This window comes from Cetorhinus maximus, chromosome 6 (genome assembly GCF_964194155.1).
Source record: "Cetorhinus maximus chromosome 6, sCetMax3.hap1.1, whole genome shotgun sequence".
NCBI classification, from domain to species: Eukaryota; Metazoa; Chordata; class Chondrichthyes; order Lamniformes; family Cetorhinidae; genus Cetorhinus; species Cetorhinus maximus.
Genome location: NC_135884.1, coordinates 8,474,508 through 8,495,988, shown reverse-complemented (window position 1 = coordinate 8,495,988; position 21,481 = coordinate 8,474,508). Strand labels below are relative to the sequence as shown.

At 41.2% G+C, this 21,481-nt stretch overlaps 2 protein-coding genes across 2 annotated transcripts in view; one reads left to right on the top strand and one right to left on the bottom strand.

Annotated features, from left to right (window-relative positions):
* Positions 1-6: 6 nt before the first annotated feature.
* p4htmb (prolyl 4-hydroxylase, transmembrane b) overlaps positions 7-21,481 on the top strand; it is a 72,185-nt gene continuing 50,710 nt past the window's right edge. The window contains exons 1-2 of the mRNA XM_078543141.1: positions 7-185; positions 3,203-3,284. Coding sequence (XP_078399267.1) covers positions 3,212-3,284 — 73 coding nt within the window. The 5' untranslated portion in view covers positions 7-185; positions 3,203-3,211. The remainder of the gene's footprint in view (positions 186-3,202; positions 3,285-21,481) is intronic.
* Positions 6,405-20,800, bottom strand: LOC144681412 (secreted frizzled-related protein 5). The gene is made up of 5 exons (XM_078543006.1): positions 20,649-20,800; positions 15,261-15,599; positions 12,067-12,236; positions 9,702-9,791; positions 6,405-6,727 (listed from the first exon to the last, which is right to left on the bottom strand). Exons 1-5 carry the CDS (start codon positions 20,798-20,800, stop codon positions 6,405-6,407), a joined length of 1,074 nt encoding a protein of 357 aa, XP_078399132.1.

Sequence of the window (21,481 nt, the reverse complement as noted above, 5' to 3'; positions counted from 1 at the left end):
TGTACGTCTACTATACCAGCGAGAGCGCGCACTCGACCACCGACAGCGGCGCGCCCCCGACCACCGTGCAGAGCGCGGGCCCGCCGCAGGGACAGCTGCTCCCGACAGCGCCGTCGCCCGAGCCCGTCCCCCCGCGACAGCAGGACAGCGCACTCGGCCGCCTGCACCGGCTGGAGGGCATCAAGGTGAGGAGGGGGGAGGAGGGGGTGATCAGGTAGGTGAGGGGGGAGGAGGGAGTGGATCAGGTAGGTGAGGGGGAGGAGGGAGTGATCAGGTAGGTGAGGGGGAGGAGGGGGTGATCAGGTAGGTGAGGGGGAGGAGGGAGTGATCAGGTAGGTGAGGGGGAGGAGGGTTTGATCAGGTAGGAGGTGGGGTGGGGTGATCAGGTAGGTGAGGGGGAGGAGGGGGTGATCAGGTAGGTGAGGGGAGGAGGGGGTGATCAGGTAGGTGAGGGGGGAGGAGGGGGTGGATCAGGTAGGTGAGGGGGGAGGAGGGGGTGATCAGGTAGGTGAGGGGGGAGGAGGGGGTGATCAGGTAGGTGAGGGGAGGAGGGGGTGATCAGGTAGGTGAGGGGGAGGAGGGGGTGATCAGGTAGGTGAGGGGGAGGAGGGGGTGGATCAGGTAGGTGAGGGGGAGGAGGGGTGATCAGGTAGGTGAGGGGAGGAGGGGGTGATCAGGTAGGTGAGGGGGAGGAGGGGGTGATCAGGTAGGTGAGGGGGAGGAGGGGGTGATCAGGTAGGAGGTGGGTGGGGGTGATCAGGTAGGAGGTGGGGTGGGGGTGATCAGGTAGGTGATGGGGAGGAAGGGGTGATCAGGTAGGTGAGGGGGGAGGAAGGGTGATCAGGTAGGTGAGGGGGAGGTGGGGCTGATCAGGTAGGTGAGGAGGAGGGGCTGATCAGTTAGGTGAGGGGGAGGAGGGGGTGATCAGGTAGGAGGTGGGGTGGGGGTGATCAGGTAGGTGAGGGGGAGGAAGGGGTGATCAGGTAGGTGAGGGTGAGGAGGGTTTGATCAGGTAGGAGTGGGGGGAGGAGGGGGTGATCAGGTAGGTGAGGAGGAGGTGATCAGGTAGGAGGGGGTGATCAGGTAGGTGAGGGGGAGGAGGAGGTGATCAGGTAGGTGAGAGGGAGGAGGAGGTGATCAGGTAGTGGGGGGAGGAGGGGGTGATCAGGCAGGTGAGAGGGAGGAGGGGGTGATCAGGTAGGTAGGATCAGTAAGGTGGTTTTGCTCAATCTTTACAAATCATTGGTTAAATCCAGCTGGAATATTGTGTCCAGTTCTTGCTGTTTATGAAGGATATTGCGATCTTGGAGAGCTGCAGAGGAGATTTGCCAGAGTGGTACCAGCCTTGTGGGATTTTGGTTATATAGAGATTAGAGAAGGTGGGACTGTTGTTCGAAGAGCAGAGAAGATTAAGGAGAGATTTAATGGAGATGTTCAAAATTATGTGGCATTTTGACAGAGTAAATAGTATAAACTGTCTCCAGTAACAGGAGGGTCAGTAACCAGAGGACACAGATTAGAAGTTATTGTCCAATGTAATGGGGTGGGGATAAGAATTTTTTTATGCAGCAAGTTATGATCTAGGGATCATAACTGCCTGAAAAGGTGGTGGAAGCAGATTCAGTAGTAACCTTCAAATGGGAATTAGTTAAATAGTTGAAGATGGAAAATATGCACGGCTATGGGGAAAGAGCTGGAGTAAGGGACTAATTGAATAGTTCTTTCAAAGAGCTGTCTGCTTCAATGATAAACTGAGAGAACAAAGGGCTAACAGCACTGAAACCGAGGATTTGGGGAAAGTTCAAATTGTGATCAGGGGCTTATAGTTTGTTGGTTTAATTGTGACTTGAACCACAGAATAAAAGTTTAGTGAAAATGCTGTTATATTGAAAAAGAGTATTTGAGTTCCCAGCACAGCTCTTTCACAAAGAATTTAAATATTCATCCACTGCCTATTTTTACCCGATCTATTTGCAGTTTGCTTGATGCACCTAACACCTAATTTTGCTGTTTTTGTTCAATACTGACTGGGTCAAGCATTTGAAATCCTGCAGTGAAATTAATGAATTTGATTTGAAACAATTGCTTTCCAACTGTGGCTTTGCAAGAATTTGATTCCCACAATAAGAATATGAGCAGAAATAAAGTACCGAAAGGATGAGGAAACAGCTACATAAAACACCACTGATCAGCTGGGGCAATGTGTTGTTTATTTCTGATATGTAAGCTTGTGATCAGAGCTGCAACACTGGGGTTGGATCCCAGTGAAGTTAATTGTTTTCTCAGTGAATTAAATGGAATATTCGAGGGTCAGATGAGCATCACAATCTTGATGTACCATCTGTCAGTTATTAAACGGTTCTGTTAAAAGCCTGGAAACAGGTTGCTTACCCATCTGCTTAGCCAAGAATGATGCAAGAAGAGGTCTTCAGTTTATTTCTTTTGAGATACCTAAATGGAAGAGCCAAGACCGTGGTACAGTAATTGACCAAGATTGGGTGAGGAAAAGGAAAAATGTGCAGGGTTAAGGGGAGAAGGCTGGGGAATGGCACTGGTTGAATTGCTCATTTGGAGAGCTGTTGCAGACACGATGGGCTGAATGGTCTCGTTTGTGCCGTTTCAGTTCTGTGAGATGTATCGAGGAGTGCAGGTTGCATTGGGTTTGGATTTTAGAAAAACTTGAGGGAGACCAGGAGTTCCAGAGTAGTGTGATCTTGCAAAAAGTGAGTTAGAGTTCAAGGCAGTGTAATGAGCCTTCATTTCAATTTAGTGATACTGGAAGGAGGAGGAGGAAAAATGTGTGATAGCATAATTGGAGCTTGGGAGAAACATGAGGGAAGTTCAGAGGAGGGATGATCAAAATTGTATTGCTGAAGTAGAAATAAGAAGGTTATAGCACTGAGAAGTTGGAGATTAGAGCTGAAAAAAGGATTACTCATGAGATTTTCCCTTCTATCTTGACCTTAATGCAAGGAAGGTGTTAGAAGTGATCCCAGTGGGCTAGTGCTACTGGGAAGGTCACTAATTGAAAAGCTCATCGCTTTTGCAACTTAAAATGCTTTTAACGTGTGCTGTCACTGAGGACATATTTATTTTTTGTTACATTGGTTCATCAGCCATTGGTTCTGTTAACTTAATTTACAACCTTAATATTCACATTTTGTCACTTTATATTATATGATATTTTTTTCTTTCCTTGCAGGTTGGCCATATGCAGAAAGTGGATCTTGTCCCGAACAAAGTACATTACTTGAAAACGCTGAGCTTAAAACCTCTTCTTTTTGGTAAGGCTTTGAACGGAGCTTTCAGTTAGCTTGGACAATTGGAATTTGAATTCTTGTCTTACTCTGAGGTCAGAATCCAGAATGAAAGCTTTAACACAAGTGGCAACAGTTACAACCCACAGTCACTGTAGAGTTGGTGCCTTGAAAATCCAGTTTTGTTTTGATGTCTGCTATTACAGGACACTGGGGACTAAAATAATAATGGCCTGATGTCATCAGCTCACAACTTTTTTGTGTATGAGTCCAAATCGTCCCCTGAGGTGTATGAATTCCACTGTCAGTATAGGATATCAAATTTCGTGTAGAGGCGAGGGAGGGGTAGAGGTACTAACATGAAATGAGCCAACTTCTACTATAATTTTTGTCCCACTCTCAAAAAGACATTTTATCACTGGCAAATGATCATTACAAAACAAGTTGAACCTATCACACACACCACTTTTGATTTTAGTTTTTACTTATATTTCTCTCCCGTCCTGAAAACACTGAATACTGTGATGACCTTTGACTTGGAAGCAGCAATAGAGTAAGGAAAATTTGTAATTTCTTTAAAATGTCTGTGGAATCTGTAATTGTTTTTTTAAGAACGTTTGTTTGAAAAGGATTTTTAAGAGCTTTTATCAATTGTAAAGGGATCAGCTGTAATGTTGTTGGATGATAAGAAATACTGGCCCATGTGATCTGGGCAACACTTGACCTGGAAATATAACCAACAGGAAGGAAGTTAAGATACAGAAGTCGTGTGGGCAAAGACAAACAAGAGCTGCAGCAAGGGAAGAACAGAGAAGGCACATGTATAAGGAGCTGTGTGAAATACAGTTAAAAAAGACAGAAAGCTGAAGGCAGGGTTAGAGCAGAAGTAGTGAATTGGACTGTTCATGGCTGTACTTCAGTTTTGTCAGACCGGACAGTTTAGTGAGGTTTACTAAGGGAATCAGCTAGAACTGTCTCTGGGGAATCTGTGCCATCAATGCTGTTGTAACCTAGCTAAGGATGTTCTGCTGGAGTGTGCCGTTTGGATGACAGCTGTCTCAGCGGGACTTGGATGGAGTGGAGCCACTTTTGCAGGTGACTCGAGGAGAAAATCCATTGAGTGAGAAAAGTGAGAGATTCTGCGTTCTGGAGGCAGAGTTGGAAAGATTGCACATGGTGCCATATTTGTGCAGGGAGTTATTAAAAACATTTGTAATCTCGTGAGATAATCTTTGTTGTATCTGCAATTCCATGTGTAAGTTGTAGTTCGCATCAACCATAATTTGCCTGTTATTTCATATTTATTCTGATCTGTTTTGAAGTAAAAACTGCAAAAAGTGGAATCTTGTCAGTAATTTCTTCATTTGAGGGTCATTCAGTAAATTTGGTTATTTTGGTTTAAGGTTCTCCCATGGGGATTGTACCAAAACTGCAAATGTAAGGTTTCACCGACACCACTAATGTTTTGTTCATCGTGTGTGAATGAAGAAAGTGGGAGTTAACAGGTTATATGGCATTGGGTAGCATCACAGTCAAGTCTGATCCAGTTCTTGTCCAGCATCCACATGTGCATTTCAGAAGGAGTCAATAGGTGATCTTGAGGTGCATGAAACCTGTTTTATTTCCTACTTGCCTGGGAAAGGGAGGTAGGTCCAATGGTAGAGTTTCTAATGGCACCATGGCTGAGGTCATTTTATTCAGGACAGATGGAGTATTGTACTTTGGTCTCCCTATTCTGTATGATTCAGTCCACTCTGCACAATACACCTCAATTGAACTAAGGAAGTGCATCAAATATAGTGCTTCTTAAACGAAGAACAATTTTATTATAGGTTTGTAGCTATTGTGCGTTCATGCTTTGCAATGAAGGATTAATATCAATAAACTGAAGAAAAGTTGAAGTATGGAATTTACAGCACATTAAAGGCATTCGGCTCTTAACGCTTGTTGGCATTAATTCAACTAGAACTGTATATGTTAATCCCGTTTTTCTGTAATTTTTATCGTTTTCCATTTTGAACATTTATCCATTCTTTTAGAATAAAAAGTATCCAACTCAGTAGCCACTTGTGGTAAAGCATTCCATATTCTAGCAACACTGGAAAAATTCTAACTTTGCCCCTTTACATTGATAATCATTGAAAATGAGTAATTTGCAGGGCTATGGGGGGGTGGGAAAGCAAGGGAGTTGGCAAAGTCAGCATAAGTATGATGGGCTGAATAGCTTCCTCCTTTGATGCATGATTCTAATCTGGAGCCTCTGCCCCCTTTTTACTAATTCACCAAACAATAGGGCAGTCTTTTATTAATTAATACTCTGAAATCTTTGAGAATTTGAAAACCCCTGTTAGATTTGCTCTTTAACCTTTTCGGTTCCGATATTTCAAGCCTTTCTTTAGAACACTTCATACCTGGCATTACTCTAGTAAGTCTGTACTGTACCCTCTCGTTGGCTCCATTGGTAAAACAGCCAAGAACTGCAGACATAATGCAGAATTTCCTGCAACAACAAGATTGTCAATATATGCTACATTTCACAGTTTTGCACACTGCAAACTTACTCAAAAGTTTCCTGCAAAAGCAATTTGACCAATCTTCAATGAATATGTTGTGAAATAAGAACTGAAGCAGCCCTGGGCCAATTCTTATTGTGGAATCGGAGGAAACACAATACTGACAATAGCTGGAGATGATCAGAAAAGACAGATCTTTCGGAGCATGCAAATCTCCAAACCAAAGTGGTTACGTTATGTTAGTTAAGACAAAATGGTCACTAACTTAGCACAAAACCTATTTAACGTAGTTTAGCCTGACTAATGACTTGTACAGTTTGTGTACTCATGGTTGTCTAAAAGTCTGTCTGCTATTCGTGTGTGCTGTGAATAAGCGGATATTTAATAGGAATTCCTTGCTTGTGAAAGTAAGGAAATGTTGCAAATTTCATTTCAGTAAAATCTTGTCCGACCATGGGTACCTGTGTAGAAATTTCCTTTCATGACGATCACTGTTTGGGTTACCTCTAAATTTCTGACTCTTGATCTGAATTTGCCATTAAGAATAGACATGAGCACTGAAAAAGATAAAGTACTTTATAGGAACTTTACACTTGCTTAATAATACATATTTACAAATATATAATTTTCAATCTCAGTATTGTGTACGGCACCTGTAGTGTTTCCACTTTCTGACAGCATGCATGAGATTTTTGTCACGCTTTTGCCACAAATACACTTTGTGCACGGCAATTTTGCCATTTTGGATCCGGCCCACAATCACAAAAGTTCCTACGCGGTTGCCTCGCGTCATGTTCTGGACACAAGTGGCATCCAAGTCAAGCCAGTGCTGAAGCTTGGGATGAATCTCTGTCTTGAGGAGGGGCCCATGCTTGAAGACCTCCAATTTGCTGTCCATCTCAAAATCTGAGATCCGGGAAAAACTCGAGTTTCTCCTTGAGATTCTGATTTTCACTGCTGTGGGAGGTAGAAGAATACTTTGTGTATGACTTATAATTTTTTAAAAAACTGAATAAAAAGCCAAGAAATGAGAAGAGTGTAATGCACAAATAATTGTGACAGATGGATGGAGTTTGAGGAGTTTTTATAATTTAATGCACAGTACCTAGTGTAACAACAAAACATGACCTAGCTTCCTACTTGCTAGCAATTGATTCTGCTACCCCTGGACTGGAGAAGACTAAGGAAATCAGTCAGCGTTCTCACTGCTGATTGCTATCCAGCTGTTGCTGGTAGAAAGCATACTTGTGCAAATATTGGGTTCGGCTGTGATGACTCTACAGTTGAATAGTCGACCAACGTTGTGCCTGAACTCCTACGCGAATCCTCGCTCACTTTTGTGAGGCACAAGAGGGCTACAAAAACCCATGGAACCATACTGCAACAAGTTGAGAACTTCAGAAGAGGCAAACTAGAGAGGGAATAAAATGAGCTTTCTAGTGAATGCAAAAACTGCTTTCAACTTGCTGAAATTGTGATTATTTTCTTCCTGATATTTATTTTGAAATGGCAGAGAATGTGTTGATTCTTGGCATGATTGTGAACGTGCTACAAGAATGCTTCACTTGCAGGACCTGCTAATGGCAATTTTAAAAAAATCATTCTTGAGGATGTTTTAAAAATACAATGACAATAATGGTCATTTTATTTAGGTAATGTCTTTCCCAGTGTGTTCATGTGCTGTGAAGCCTGGTGCTTGGATCATTCAGGTTTGCACTGGGTATGACTTATGTTGGCCTGGGAAGCTGCTTTTTAACCAAACTTTCCCAATGGGTTAAGTTACTGCCCAATGTAACACAAAACCATACAGACTAGATAATCCCAGTTTTGATTCCTGGGCAGTGCTGAGCTTCCTAATCTCAACCAGAGCAGTTGTAGGACTACTACCACATGTCTTGGCACTCATGAATTAGGCAGAGTTTCCCAGTGTTGATTGCAGTCTAGTGAACCCTACTAGAAAGTGTGTTTTGTGAATGTTTGGGGAAGACAAGATTGAGATCTCCTTGATGCCCTGTCCAGTTCTAGGATCCATCTATCCAGGCTCACATGAGTATTGGCAACTTAGGCAAGTTACTGGAGGGCTATATATTTGTGAAGCTATGCCCCAGCAAGAACTTGTTGCCTGGATTTTCCAATCAGTGTTATTTTAACATCATCAACTATTTTAAATAAAAGCTAATAGTAATGGTGATTGGAACAACCTGGGTTGTGACTTTCATCACAGGAGTAAAGAGAATTGAGAGAAGGAAAAATTTGTTTTTACCAACTGTGTAAAACTGCAAGTGTGACTTTTATATTGTGTAACCGATATACTGGATGTTTGATACAATGAGTGTTTCTTAGTATACAATCTATTGGGGTTCTGCTGTCTTTCTGTCTTTAGAACTAAATAGAAAATTGATCCAAATTATGAGACGGTAGATAGGTGAGTTTATGAAATGTAGGGTATTGGTTAATTTGCTAACTTAAATTAACTGGCAATTTGTTTGCTATCATTTGCCAAATAAACTGGACAGAGGATGGGATGGGAACATGATTTCTGAGGTTTATTTACCTGCTGTTGAAGGTTAATTGAAACCCTTAATAATTAATGCCTCCTCATTGGGACAAATTTGTAAATTGAAAATAAAATGTGAAAACAGTTTTTCGTCACTAGTTTACATTCCCGAAGTCAGTAATTAAAGATCATCGTTATAAAGTTCTCTCTAAGGGAGTGAGGACAGAGATTTTGCTATGGGGAGATTTGGAGTATGGAATGCTCTGCACCAGCGAGTAGATGAGGCAGAGATCACTGCTGCTTATAGGGAAGAGTGGATAAATATTTGAAGTAGAGGAAGATTATATAGGGCTATTGGGAGAGTTGGCGGGCAGGGTGGGGTGTTAGTTTTGAATTTCTTCAGCTTCTGTACTATAAACTTGTGCCCAGACAGGCCGCTCAAATATCAAACTCTCTTATCCTAAACAGGAATGCAAACATACAAATAAGGAGCAGGAGTAGGCCCCTTCAGCCTGCTCCGACACTTAATAAGATCGTGGCGAATCTGATTGAGGCCTCATTGCCACATCCTTGCCTACCCCTGATACCTATTGACTTCCTTGTTAATCAAGAATATAATACTATCTGTTCTTTGATATACTTTATAATTAAACATTATCTAAAACTCTCTCATTTGACCCCAAACTTTTCAATCAAATGCAATAACTGACCTGCAGTGTGCTACTTTGATCATTAGTAATGAATAACAATATGGCTGTTGAAAATATTTAAAAGAGACCAACGCAAAAGGGGGCAAAGCTTTTAAATTTACTTTTGGGGTGGGGGCATCAGTGTCGGCTGTAGTTCCATCCTCAGTTGCTCTAAGATGTTGGTGGTGGGAATTCTATTGATTATTTTTACAGTTAGAGTGTCTTTCAAGGCCACTTCAAGTATCAAGAATTAATTATGTAGTTCGGACTAAAACCTTGTATAAGCTAGAAAAGGTAGGGGTGGAATGGTTTCCTTCCCTGAAGAACATTGGCCAACTAGTTGGGTCTTTATCACCAAACAGAATTTGTGGTATTTTTTCTGGTGCCAGCTTGCAAATAAGCTCATTTATTGGCTATATTTTCATTACTTACTTTGATATAATTGGAACTCATGTGCTCTGGATTGTTTCTCTGTTACTGTAGCTATTGCACTACTGAAATACATTGTCCTCCCCAAATAAATATCTCTAACCTTTTTGAGAAATTTCCATTGCACAGGGAGAAGGTACACTGTAGAAAACTCTCAAAATGAATCCTCAAAATCTCATTCTGGTTTTGCAGATTCAGTCAAAAGCTGCAAACTGCACACTTGATGATAGGCTTGTCAAATTGACATTTTTTGTATGAGGCTATTATATAATAGAAGAGAATCAATGGCTTCATTACCTCCTTGTACTGAACTTACCAAAATCATGTGAACAAAATGTATTGAGTATTTCTTTTGATGAGGTGGTTTCTTCCAATTTGCAGTCTTGACAGCTTGCTTGGGGCACTGCTGTGTAGTGAACAGCAATGTATGTTTGTTAGATGCAGGCAGTACACGTACAATGCTCTACAATGAACTGACCCTATAATTTTCTAACTTTGTTTTGGATGATGGAGTGTGGGTGTGGAGTTAATACTTATTTTAGCTCTTTGACACTTACTATTGATCCAGCTGCTGAGAGAAGCATCAAAATGGGCTGCAGTAGCTTGTTTTCCTTTAATACAATACCAACAGGTCTTCTATGGCATTGTTTCAATTCATTTGAAGGCCAAGTTATTTTCTGGCCATAAAGGAAAGGAGTTTACATTTATCTTGCACATTTCATATTCTGAGGGCATTTCAAAATTCTTCAAAGACAATTAACTTAATTTTTTTTACGTGTAATATTGTTTTTTTAATCAAACAGTGTACATGGTCCCATGAACACAAATGAGATAATCTATTTTGGTAGTGTTGCTTAAGGGGTGAATATTGACCAGCACTCTGGGAAGTCTGTAGGCTTTCCTTTTTGGAAAGTGTCCGCAGATCTTCCAAGTCCACTTGAGCCTCAGTTTAATGTATTTTCCGAAAGATGACATCTACAACAATGCAGCACTCCCTCAGTCTTACACCTAAGTGTCAGCCCAGATTATGTAATTGGATTGTAATACTGTGCAGAATTAGTTTAATACAAAGTTAGACACCTACATGTGCTTAACCTGAAATTGGTTGGGTTGTAACAGTAAAAATAGAACACAATTTATTGATGAGAAACTGGGGGAAAATGATCGTTGTGCAACACCGCCAATGATGCAGTGGGGTCTGTTTAATCTCTGGTCTGTTCTGAAATGCATGATCGCAGCCTTTGCAGCAACTGTACTGGCCTTAGTGCTCCAAGACATTGGGGGATGGGGAGAAATTGCCACTATCCAATGATCCCTACTTGAAAGTATGCTAGCATCGATAACAAGTAAGGAAGAGATCAAGCTTGGTTTCCATTATTCAGCATTTGCTTTGATTTACCGTATTTTCTGTTTCTGTACAAAGAAAACTCTTTGAAATGCCGATCCCATAAATGTGTATATAGGCCTGAATTGTCATACTGGCATTTATGGGATAAAAAGGCCCAGAGAGGGATAAAAATGTAATGTAATGTTGACCATGTTTATGGCATTCATGTTACTTACTACAACTACATCTTTGTTGTAAAAAGTGTACACTGTAGATACCATTAATATTTAAATGCTGGAGACAGTGATGTGGAGCATGGCAGGTGAAGCAATTCTTGGGATGTGGGTGTTGCTGACGTGGACAATGCCTATTTCCCTTCCCTAGTTGCCCTGAGAAGTTGGTGATACAGCTGCCTGGCTTGCTAGGCAACTTCATTTAAGAGTCGTTGAGTTTGGAGTGGGATTGTAGTCATACTGGATAAGGACGGACCTTCCCTAAAGACATTGGCAAACCAATTGGGTTTTATGACAATCCAACAAGTTCCAGTTACTGTTTACTGATGTCTGCTATTCATTTCCAGATTTGAAAACTAAATTCAAATCCTCATAACTGCTGTGCTGGGATCTGAGCTCAGTATTATAAATCCAGGCCTCTGGATTATTACTGCAGTCACGTAACCACTACACCACATTTAACCAAACATGATGTCTGCTAAATTAACAAAATGTACTTCACTTTTATGAAATCATTACACTGGGGTAGTGAGTTTACCCAGAGAGTAACTAAGCCACAAAGCCTGGAATTCCAAGTTTGATCAGCAATCTGTGCTGTTACCTGATCAGTCAATGCATCTGTAGGTTTTGTACAAGCAGTCTGTGGATTCAAGGATCCTCGTGCTTAATATCTTATTTCTGAGCTAGAAGATGGAAAGCTAAATTGCTTCCAGGTCTCAAACAGAACGCAAAGACAACAGAAGAGCAGCATGGAGGATTCTCACTTTTTCCTCCTCTTAAGGACACTTCTGCTCACTGCCTCAACCTGACAGCATTTATTATGTGGAGAATTGCAAATGAGAACTGGAATGGTGCCACTTTGTGGTTTAGTGCTTATGTGCATTGAGCAGTGTATGCATTATAAAATCTTTCCAAAGGAACTGGCTGAATGATTCTGGTCACTTTTTTTTGTATTTTGTATTTCTTTATCTCCTTATTAATAATTTTAACAGCGTACTAGAAACTAGATTGAAATGGTTTGGTGATAGCCAAAAAGAAAATGAGGCTTGATCTGAATATGTTGTGTGTTTTTGTTTAATATGCCATTAAATGAAATCCACTGTTTAATCAAAACCACTTACTTCTCCTATGTGATGCCGTCTTGTTGCTGATAGTAGAGATGCACATGCCGTGGTCAGCAGGGAATTTGTTGCAGTTCAGTATTTCTGGCCATGGGTAGCCATAGCAGGCCATGATGGGAGCACAGCTGTTCCTCACTGCTACACAGAGGCTGTGACAAGGGTATATAAACCTTAAAAGTGGCAAAAGTCAAAAGGATATTATGTTATTCCCTGTTGGTCCTCCACAATAAATTCTCATCCTTCTAATGCATGCATGTTGGAAATCTGTCCCAGCTGGAAGTCCACAACTGATTTTTCTGTAGCTTATTCTATTATGTGGCTTAGCAGATCTATATGATCATAACAGAAGAAATAGGAGCAGGTGCAGGTAATTTGGATCTTTGAGCCTGCTCTGCCATTCAATAAGACTATGGCTGAGCTACACCTGCCCACAGTATATTTATATCCGTTGACTCCCTTAGCATCCAAAATCTGTCTGTTTTTGACTTTAATATACTCAACAACTGAGCATCTACAGCCCTCCGTCATTGAGAATTCAGAAGGTTCACAAACATCTTAGTGCTAAATGGCTGAACCCTTATTCAGACTGTGACACCCACCGCCCCCATCCCAGTTCTAGATTCTGCACACAATGTAATATATATTGAACATCGAGTTGAAGTTTTCTTATAATCCAAAGAAAAGGACAATTCCTGACTTTTTCCAGGTTACTGACCTGTCACAAAATCACGCTGTCGAAAATAATGCATTTCATAGCTGTGTTCAGTAATTTCGTTAGCAAGTTATTAATTAGGGAGAAAACTCCTTTTCTTGTTTTTCATTCAGGAATTTTCCCCTAACATTTCTCTAATCAAATTTAAGATTGTTTTTCAACACACTTGAATTAATTGTGCCAGAATGAGTAAACCCTATTTAAATGCACTCATAACCCCAGGAGTACATGAATCAGATGCTAAAAAAATATAACAGGCATTGATTCTGCTGTTCTTCAATGAAGGACAATGAATGAATTTCTTTAGAAGCACCTATACGTTGTGTTCTAGCATTCCTTATTTGTGTTTACTGCTATTTTAACTTGACAATACCAATGCCTCCAACATGCGCCCACCCCCTCCCCCCAACTCAGACATTGTAAAGTAAGTTGGAATCACCTCTAGAAGTCTTTTTCCCTGTATTACAATGCAAGTGATCACCCATTCTTGTGGTATTCTCGTAGCAGTGGGGGTTTTGCTTGTCTTAAACAAAGGCCTGTGTCTCAGAATTTAAAGATTGTGACTTTTAAATAACTGCACTATTGTAGGTTCTCTCAGGAGTTCAAACTGGATGAATTCTATCACTGACAGCCAAGATGTAACAAAATGGTTCCATATAAACTACAGCCAACATCAGATTTCTTACTAATATTTAAAGTGATACTCTTCACCAATATAAGAAGCGCCATGGTGTGTCTCAGTGTCGCACATGTTGTACCAGTGAGTGATACCTGCACATTACTGATCTCTGAGACTTTAAGAGAGAGAGAGAAGGTGAAGCATTGTGATTTTGGAAGAAAATTCCAAAGCAAGAGTTTAGTGACTGCCAATTCGGTCTCTGAGAATGTCAAGCAGTAATCCAGGGACGACAAAAAAAAGGAGGGAGCAATTGGGATGCATTTGTTCATAAAATAATTGGTCACCTGGGTGTGTGAGAGTGCTCTATGTTGATGCATGTGTTTGCAATGGAAATGTGAGAGAGGATATGGGTCACCAATTCTGGATCAACTGAAGCTTGAAGGATGGAGAAGAGGAAAGCTTTGACAAGAGCATTTAAGAAATCAATCCTGGCACTTATGAAAACATGGGTTAGGGTTTCAGCAGATGAGGGAATAAGCTAAGGGGCACAAGTGAGTATTGTGGATGTGGAGAAATAAGTTGTTTCTATTACTGACGGTGTGTGATCAGGCGAACAGCTTCAGGTTGAACAGATCACCAAAGCTCTAAACCATCTGGTCCCACGTGAATGGGCAGGAAGGGAGGCTGATGGAGTGGATACAATTACAAACAGGCGATGGCATGAACCCAAGAGGGTGTATTCACTTTGCTAACATTGGGCTGAAGGAAATTTCCATTCCGCAGAATTCATGTCAGACAGGCAGTCAGAGAAGGGTAGTAGTCAGGTGGACTGGCAGAACAAATCAATGTTCAATCAAAATAAAATAGTCAAGCAGTTGGCATAATGCCATGTGATCCAGTTCATACCACTGGGAGTAGAGAGCTAATCAATAAATATACTGTGTAAATGTAATTCATGTTACTGGGATTAGTGAGCTTTCAAGTGTGCATATGAAATATTTTGTAGACACTAATTTGTTTATAGTAATCTGATGATTGCATTTACCTATGAGCTGGTACCATCCTTGTAAATCTTCTCTGCACCTTCTCCAGTGCCTCTATAATTCTTTTTGTAATATAGCCAGTAGAACTATTTGCAGTATGGTCTAACCAAGGTTACATATAGGTTTAGCATAACTTTCTTACTTTTAAATTCTATTGCTATAAAGGACAAAATCTGCCAGAGTTACTACTCCTGATCTCTACTCAGTGACCCTTTATTGGAAAATATGTACTGCAACTAGATGTCCAATGGGAACAGGGAATTTCAAGTTCCCACAGGAAAGAAAAGCCAGTTAGGTAAGGTACCGGAATGTTGTCTGGAAGCCCAGCAAAATTGATTTGACTAGGGATGTTGGAGGAATGAAAAAGATCTGTTTACAAAAAAGTGGGGGAACTGTTACAAATGAAAAACCACTGAAAATTGCCTGTCGCGCAACTGGAGGCAGCGAGGTTGTGAAGTAGAAAACTGGAATAATCGCATTCAGTTCCGCTTTCAGAAAATAAAACTATTCAGCGATTTTAGACTAATCCGTCGTTTTGATTCCCAATTTGTGAATTGACAGGAACGTCACTTTCACGCGCGGTATTAATTTAAATATTTACTCCTACTCTGTAATTACAGTTAGTGTTGGGCATGTAATTCTGGGACCGAATTCAAAACAAAACATTTCACAAGGTAACGTTTATATATTTCTTTTCATCTGAAATTAAATGGCACTTTAATTTCAATGTGCTCAAACTTGTTGGCTGTCCTGCCTGGCTATGTAACGGACTAGAATTAGCAAAGCGGATTGATGGGCAGTAGCACTTTACGATCCTTACCTGTCTAAGCAAACGGGTGCAATAAGAGAACAAAGGAAAATCCTGGCGTCTGGATGACATTCTCTGGCCAGTAAAGGTAACCAGCTGGTGGACTGTTGGATTACTTCAGCGAGGGTTTCATGTTCCAGTATGTTAGGGATTCTCATCTCCGCATAACCAATGTCGTAGCACAGGGCCATCGCCTTGGGGATGTGCAAGCATCTGGTGGAACTGCCCAGGTTTACAGGTAACCCGTGAGAAGCCATGGGTAGCAAATAGGTTACAACGAAAGATAAACTTTGCAGAGTGGGTTTGATGGGACTTGCAATTTCCCCGAAGCCCATCTCCGTTGCTTTGCTTCTGTGTGACGTGGGTCAGACCAGAAAACTCCACTAAGCGGACCTTGGTATTCTGCCCAAGTGGTGTGTTGACTATTCCCAACTTTCCATGGACCATTTATAGGAAAGTTACTCTGCCTAATCCCTGCTCATTAGGTCGAACAAGGACAATGCCATAGTTTTATTTACAAATTACTCTTATTGTTTGGAGTTTTCAGGGGGGCTGAAGCTGAGACCAGCAGGTACCATAATGAGAGCGGGGTGAGGTGGGTGGGGGGGTAGGGGGGCGGTGGTGCCCTGCTATTGTGAATACCACCGAGTTATTAAATCACATTTACTCCTCAGGCCGAAGCAGTTGGAGACATTTTCTGCCTCAGTCCCTCCTCACGCTGATAATTATCCGGCAGTGAAATGTTACATCTGCAGATCTGTTTGTGTTAGGAGGAAATCAAATTAAAGACTTGTTTATTTTGTGCAGTGAACCGCGCAAATATTAAAACTTGGGTTAAGTCGAGTTGCAACCATAGTTACAGTGTTACTCCTTTCTATTAAATCTCACATTGTTTGGGAATTGTTTTTCAAGGAACGTGGCAACCATTAGTGCATTTTGAAAGTTGGGCAGTCGATGATTTGCAGATCCCACTCGGCTTTTGTGGTTGATTTATTTATCAAAGACCAGGACGTATTTACACCTCAGAAAACTGGACGTTTAAACATTCTATCAACATTTTACTTATTTTGAAAAAGTTAGATTTCTTTGGGATCCAGATTTTTTTTTCCGGGCTGAATTCTTAATTCCGCAATTAACACATAATTTTCTGTAAGTAAAACTTAACACCCCAAATCAAGTGACTTGTATTCCAAAAGTTTGAAAAATTGTATTCAGTACTTTCACGATGTAGATTGGCTTCAGTCTTCTCTCTAGCCGTCCATAATTATTTTGACTTTAATTACTGGACATTAATTAAAAAGAACTCTTGTCTAAATTAACAGCCATTTGAAAACTGCTCTAAATAATGCATTTAACGTTAAATATATTAGCAAATAATGTTTTGGCTAAGTTGGATTTCCTGCAAGTAATTAGCGCTTTATGTTTTTAATTTGGTTTCGTTCAGATATAATGCAGAGTAACCATGTATTCCCAACGCAGACACGTTCTATTTAAACGACGCAACTCCTTTGTTAATGCGAAACGTAAGGTTATTCCAACACGTGAAAGGAGAATGCTGTGAAATTTATTTTCTCTAGTAATTTTGTTGTTGTAAAGCTTTTAAATATTCTTGAAATTGTCTTTATGCCAGTTGGACTGTTTTTACAATAAAGCTGATGAGCTGCCTTCGCAAGAACATTTGTCATGTCCTCTGGATCGATTTTCTTTGCAGATAGCTAGAAAATGTACTTATAATGAAAATATACTTTTCTGTATTGAAACAACAGTTTTTCCCGTTACTTAACCAAATCTTTGGAGTTGGAGTCTAGTCAAATATTTACAAATAAAGGGAATTCCAATTAATATTCAGGCTATGGTTAATTTGGATATTACAAGCTTGCTTGGTTGCCGGTACAATTCGCTTTCTATAATGATGGCTTTATTATGATGGTTGCAAAACTGAACAATACATTTATGTGTTTTGTTCTTCTCCACGGAAGCAGCAAGATTTCTTCCGGAAAGTACAAATCCCACTTTCTAACCAGACTGAAGTTTGCGAGGGAAAATGCATGGCAGTGCGAAAAAAAACTCTTTAGTCATTTTAATTTTTTTGTCGACAGTAATTGAGGACACTCCCCCGCTGTTAACAATTGTCGAACAGAAGGGGGCCTCCCTGAAAACTCCGGAATGAATTTTGAATATGAGTGAGAGAGTTGGGTTCCCATTTTTAAAAAATTATAATGGAAATCGGGAATTTACAGTCGAGCAACTCTGGCAGCGCGTCGTTTTCTAAGTCACCAATCTGCTTTCCTTCCCCTTAAATATAAGCGCCAGTTTTTCTGCGTTCATTTAATAGTTCTGTTGTTAGGCATTGCCTAACAAACCAATGTTTATAGGAATTATCCGCAGCGCTGCAATTATGTGAAAAGGATGCTGTTGGTGTAAAAGAGCATTTAATGAAGCCAGCTTTTCAAAGAGAAGCTGTTTTGTTAATTTCATGACTCAAATGTTTTGCCTTTTTTGCTAGGGATCCATGGTGGGGAAAGAAATGGCATTTACTTTGCCGGATGCTTAAATGGTCATCTTGAAGTTGGCAATGAAATAAAGTGGATTTTTTTTTATTTGTTCATGGGACTGCAGGATTTTGTCCCATTGACACTGATACAGTTCCAAGTCAGGATGGTGTGTGGCTTGGAGGGATACATGTAGGTGGTGTTACCATGTGTCTGCTGCCCTAGCTCTTCTGGATGGTAGAGGTCATGGTTTTGGGAGGTGCTTTGAAGGAGTCTTGACAAGTTGCTGCATTGCATCTTGTAGATGGTACACACTGATGTCATGGGAGTGAATGGATAAGGCAATGAAGGGGTGCAGATCAGGTGGGCTGCTTTGTCTTGGATGCTGTTGAGTTTTTGGAGACAAGTGGAGAGTATTCCATCACACTCCTCACTGGTGCCTTATAGACGGTGCATAGGCTTTGGGAAGTTAGGAGATGATTTGCTCACTGCATAATTGCCAGCATCTGACCTCATGTAGCTACGATATTCATAAGGCCAGTCCAGTTCAGTTTCTGGTCAATTGTAATCCCCAGGTTGTTGATGGTGGGGGATTCAGCAACAGTAATGCTATTGAATGTCAAGTGGAGGGGGTAGTGATTAGATTTTCTTTTTTTGGAGACAGTCATTGCCTGTCATGTGTGGTGAAAATGTTACTTGCCACCTATCATCCCAAGTTTAAATGTTATTCGGGTCTTGCTGCATGTGGGCATGGACGTTTTCAGTATCTGAGGAGTCATGCCTTGTATTGAACACTGCAATCATCAATGAACATCCCCACACTAACCTTATGATGGACGAAAGGTTATTGAAGCAGCTGAAGATGGTTGGGCCTAGGACACTACCCTGAGGAACTCCTGCAGCGATGTCCTGTGGCTGAGGCGATTGACATCTAGGAACCAGAGCCATCTTGCTTTGTGCCAGGAATCACTCCAACCACTGGATGGATTTCCCTCTGTTTTCCAATGACTTCAATTTTGCTAGGGCTCCTTGAAGCCACGCTTGGTCAAATACTGCCTTGACATCAGGGCAGTTACCTTATATATGTAAAAAGAAAAAAGATTAGTGAAAACAAATGTATGTCTCTTATAGCCTGAAATGGGAAAATTTATAATAGCGAACAAGGAAATGGCAGAACAATTAAACAACTACTTTAGTTCTGTCTTCATGGAGGAAGGCACAAATAATCCCAGAAATGCTAGGGAACCAAGGGTCTGGTGAGAAGGAGGAGTTGGAGAAATTAGTATTACTAAAATAAATAGTGCTGGAGAAATTAATGGACTGAAAGCTGATACAATCCCCAGGGCCTGATAATCTACATCCCAGAGTACTAAAGGAGGTGGCCATGGAAACAGTGGATGTGTTGGTTGTCATCTTCCAAAATTCTGTAGATTCTGGAACAGTCCCGACAGATTGGAGGGTGGCAAGTGTAACTCCACTTTTTAAAAAAGGAGGGAAGGAGAAAACAGGGACTTGTAGACCAGTTAGCCTAACATCAGTAGTGGGGAAAATGCTAGAGCCTATTATAAAGGATGTGATTACAGGACAATTAGAAAATATCAATGGGTTTAGACAAAGTCAACATGGATTTATGAAAGGGAAATCATGTTTGACAAACCTACTGGAGTTTTTTGAGGATGTAACCAGCAGAATAGATAAGGAAGAACCAGTGGATGTGGTGTATTTGGATTTTCAGAAAGCTTTTGATAAAGTCCCACATAAGAGGTTAGTGTGCAAAATTAAAGCACATGGGATTTGGGGTAATATATTGCCATGGATTGAGAATTAGTTAACAGACAGGAAAGGGAGAGTAGGAATAAATGGGTCTTTTTCGGAGTGGCAGGCGGTGACTAGCAGGGATCAGTGCTTGGGTCCCAGCTATTTGCAATTCATATTAATAACTTGGATGAGGGAATCAAATGTAATATTTCCAAGTTTGCTGACGATATGAAATTTGGTGGGAACGTGAGTGGTGAGGAGGATGTTAAGAGGTTTCAAGGTGATTCAGACAGGTTGAGTGAGTGGCAAATACACGGCAGATGCTGTATAATGTGGATAAATGTGAAGTTATCCACTTTGGTAGGAAAAACAGAATGGCAGAGTATTATTTAAATGGTGATAGATTGGGAAATGTTGATGTACAAAGGTTCCTGGGTGTCCTTGTACACCAGTCACTGAAAACAAGTATGCAGGTGCAGCATGCAGTTAAGAAGGCAAATGGTATGTTGGCCTTCATTGCAAGAGTACTTGAGTACAGGAGCAAAGATGTCTTACTGCGGCTGTACAGGGCCTTGGTGAGACCACACCTGGAATATTGTGTGCAGTTTGGGTCTCCTCACCTACGAAAGGATATACTTGCCAACTAGGGAGTGCAGCGATGGTTCACCAGACTGATTCCTGGGATGGCAGGATTATCTTACGAGGAGAAATTTGGTCACCTAGGCCTGTGTTCACTGTAGTTTAAAAGAATGAGAGAGAATCTCATTGAAATGTATAAAATTCTAACAGGGCTGGACAGACTGGATGCAGGGATAATGTTACCTCTGGCTGGGGGGTCTAGAACAAAGGGTCACAATCTCAGGTTACGTGGTTGGCCCTTTAAGACTGAGATGAGGAGAACCGTCTTCGCTCAGAGGGTGGTGAGCCTGTGGAATTCTCTACCACAGAAGGCTGTGGAGTCAAGTCACTGAATATACTTAAGAAGGACATAGATTTCTAGACTCTAAAGGCGTCAAGGGGTATGGGGGAGAGTGGGAGTATGGCGTTGAGATAGAGGATCATCCATGATCATATTGAATGGCAAAGTAGGCTTGAAGGGCCGAATGACCTATTCCTGCTCCTATTTTCTATGTTTCTACTCTCACCTCACCTTTGGAATTTCAGTTCTTTTGCCTTTGTCTGGACCAAGGCTGTAATGAAGTCTGGAGCCACATAATCTTGGCGAAAACCAAACTGAGCATCAGTGCGTAGGGTATAGCTGAGTAAATGCTGCTTTTTAGCACTGTCAATGATGCCTTCCATCACTTCGCTGATAATCAAGGGTAAACTGATGGTAATTGGCCATATTGGAGTTGTCCTACTTTTTGCAGACAGGACGTACCTGGAAAATTTTCCACATTATCAGGTAGATGCCAGTGTTGTAGCTGTACTGGAATGGCTTGGTTAGGGGAAGGGCTTGTTCTAAAACTCAAGTCTTCAGTACTACAGGGATGTTATCAAGATCCATAGCCTTTGCTGTATCCAGTGCCTTTCACTGTTTCTTGATATCATATGGAGTCACTTGAATTGGTTGAAGCCTGACATCTGTGAGGCTAGGGACATCAGGGTGAGGCTGAGATTGGTTGTCAATTTGGCACTTCTGGCTGAAGATAGCTCTAAATGTTTCAGCCTTTTTTTTTGCACTGAGGTGTTGGGCTCCCCCATCATTAATAATGAGGTTGTTTGTGAAGCCTCATTCTCTGGTTAGTTGTTTAATTGTTCACCACAATTGATGGCTAGATGTGGCAGGACAGCTTTGATTTGATCCATCCGGTGGAATCGCTTAGTTGTGTCTGTTGCATGCATGCAGTCCCATGCTGTTACTTTGCCTGCTTAGCATCTCATTTTCGGATATGCCTGATGATACTCTAGGCAACATCTCCTACACTCCTCACTGAACCAGGGTTGGTCCCCTGGCTTGGTGGTAATGGTAGAGTGAGGGAT

Coding starts and splice junctions, on each gene's coding strand:
- LOC144681412 (XM_078543006.1), bottom strand. CDS start 20,800: ATGGAAGGCATCATTGACAGTGCTAAAAAGCAGCATTTACTCAGCTAT. Junction 12,237..15,260: donor GCACCCGTTTGCTTAGACAG/GTAAGGATCGTA, acceptor GCCACTTTTAAG/GTTTATATACCCTTGTCACA. Junction 6,728..9,701: donor ATTTTGTTCACATGATTTTG/GTAAGTTCAGTA, acceptor TACCTCCCACAG/CAGTGAAAATCAGAATCTCA.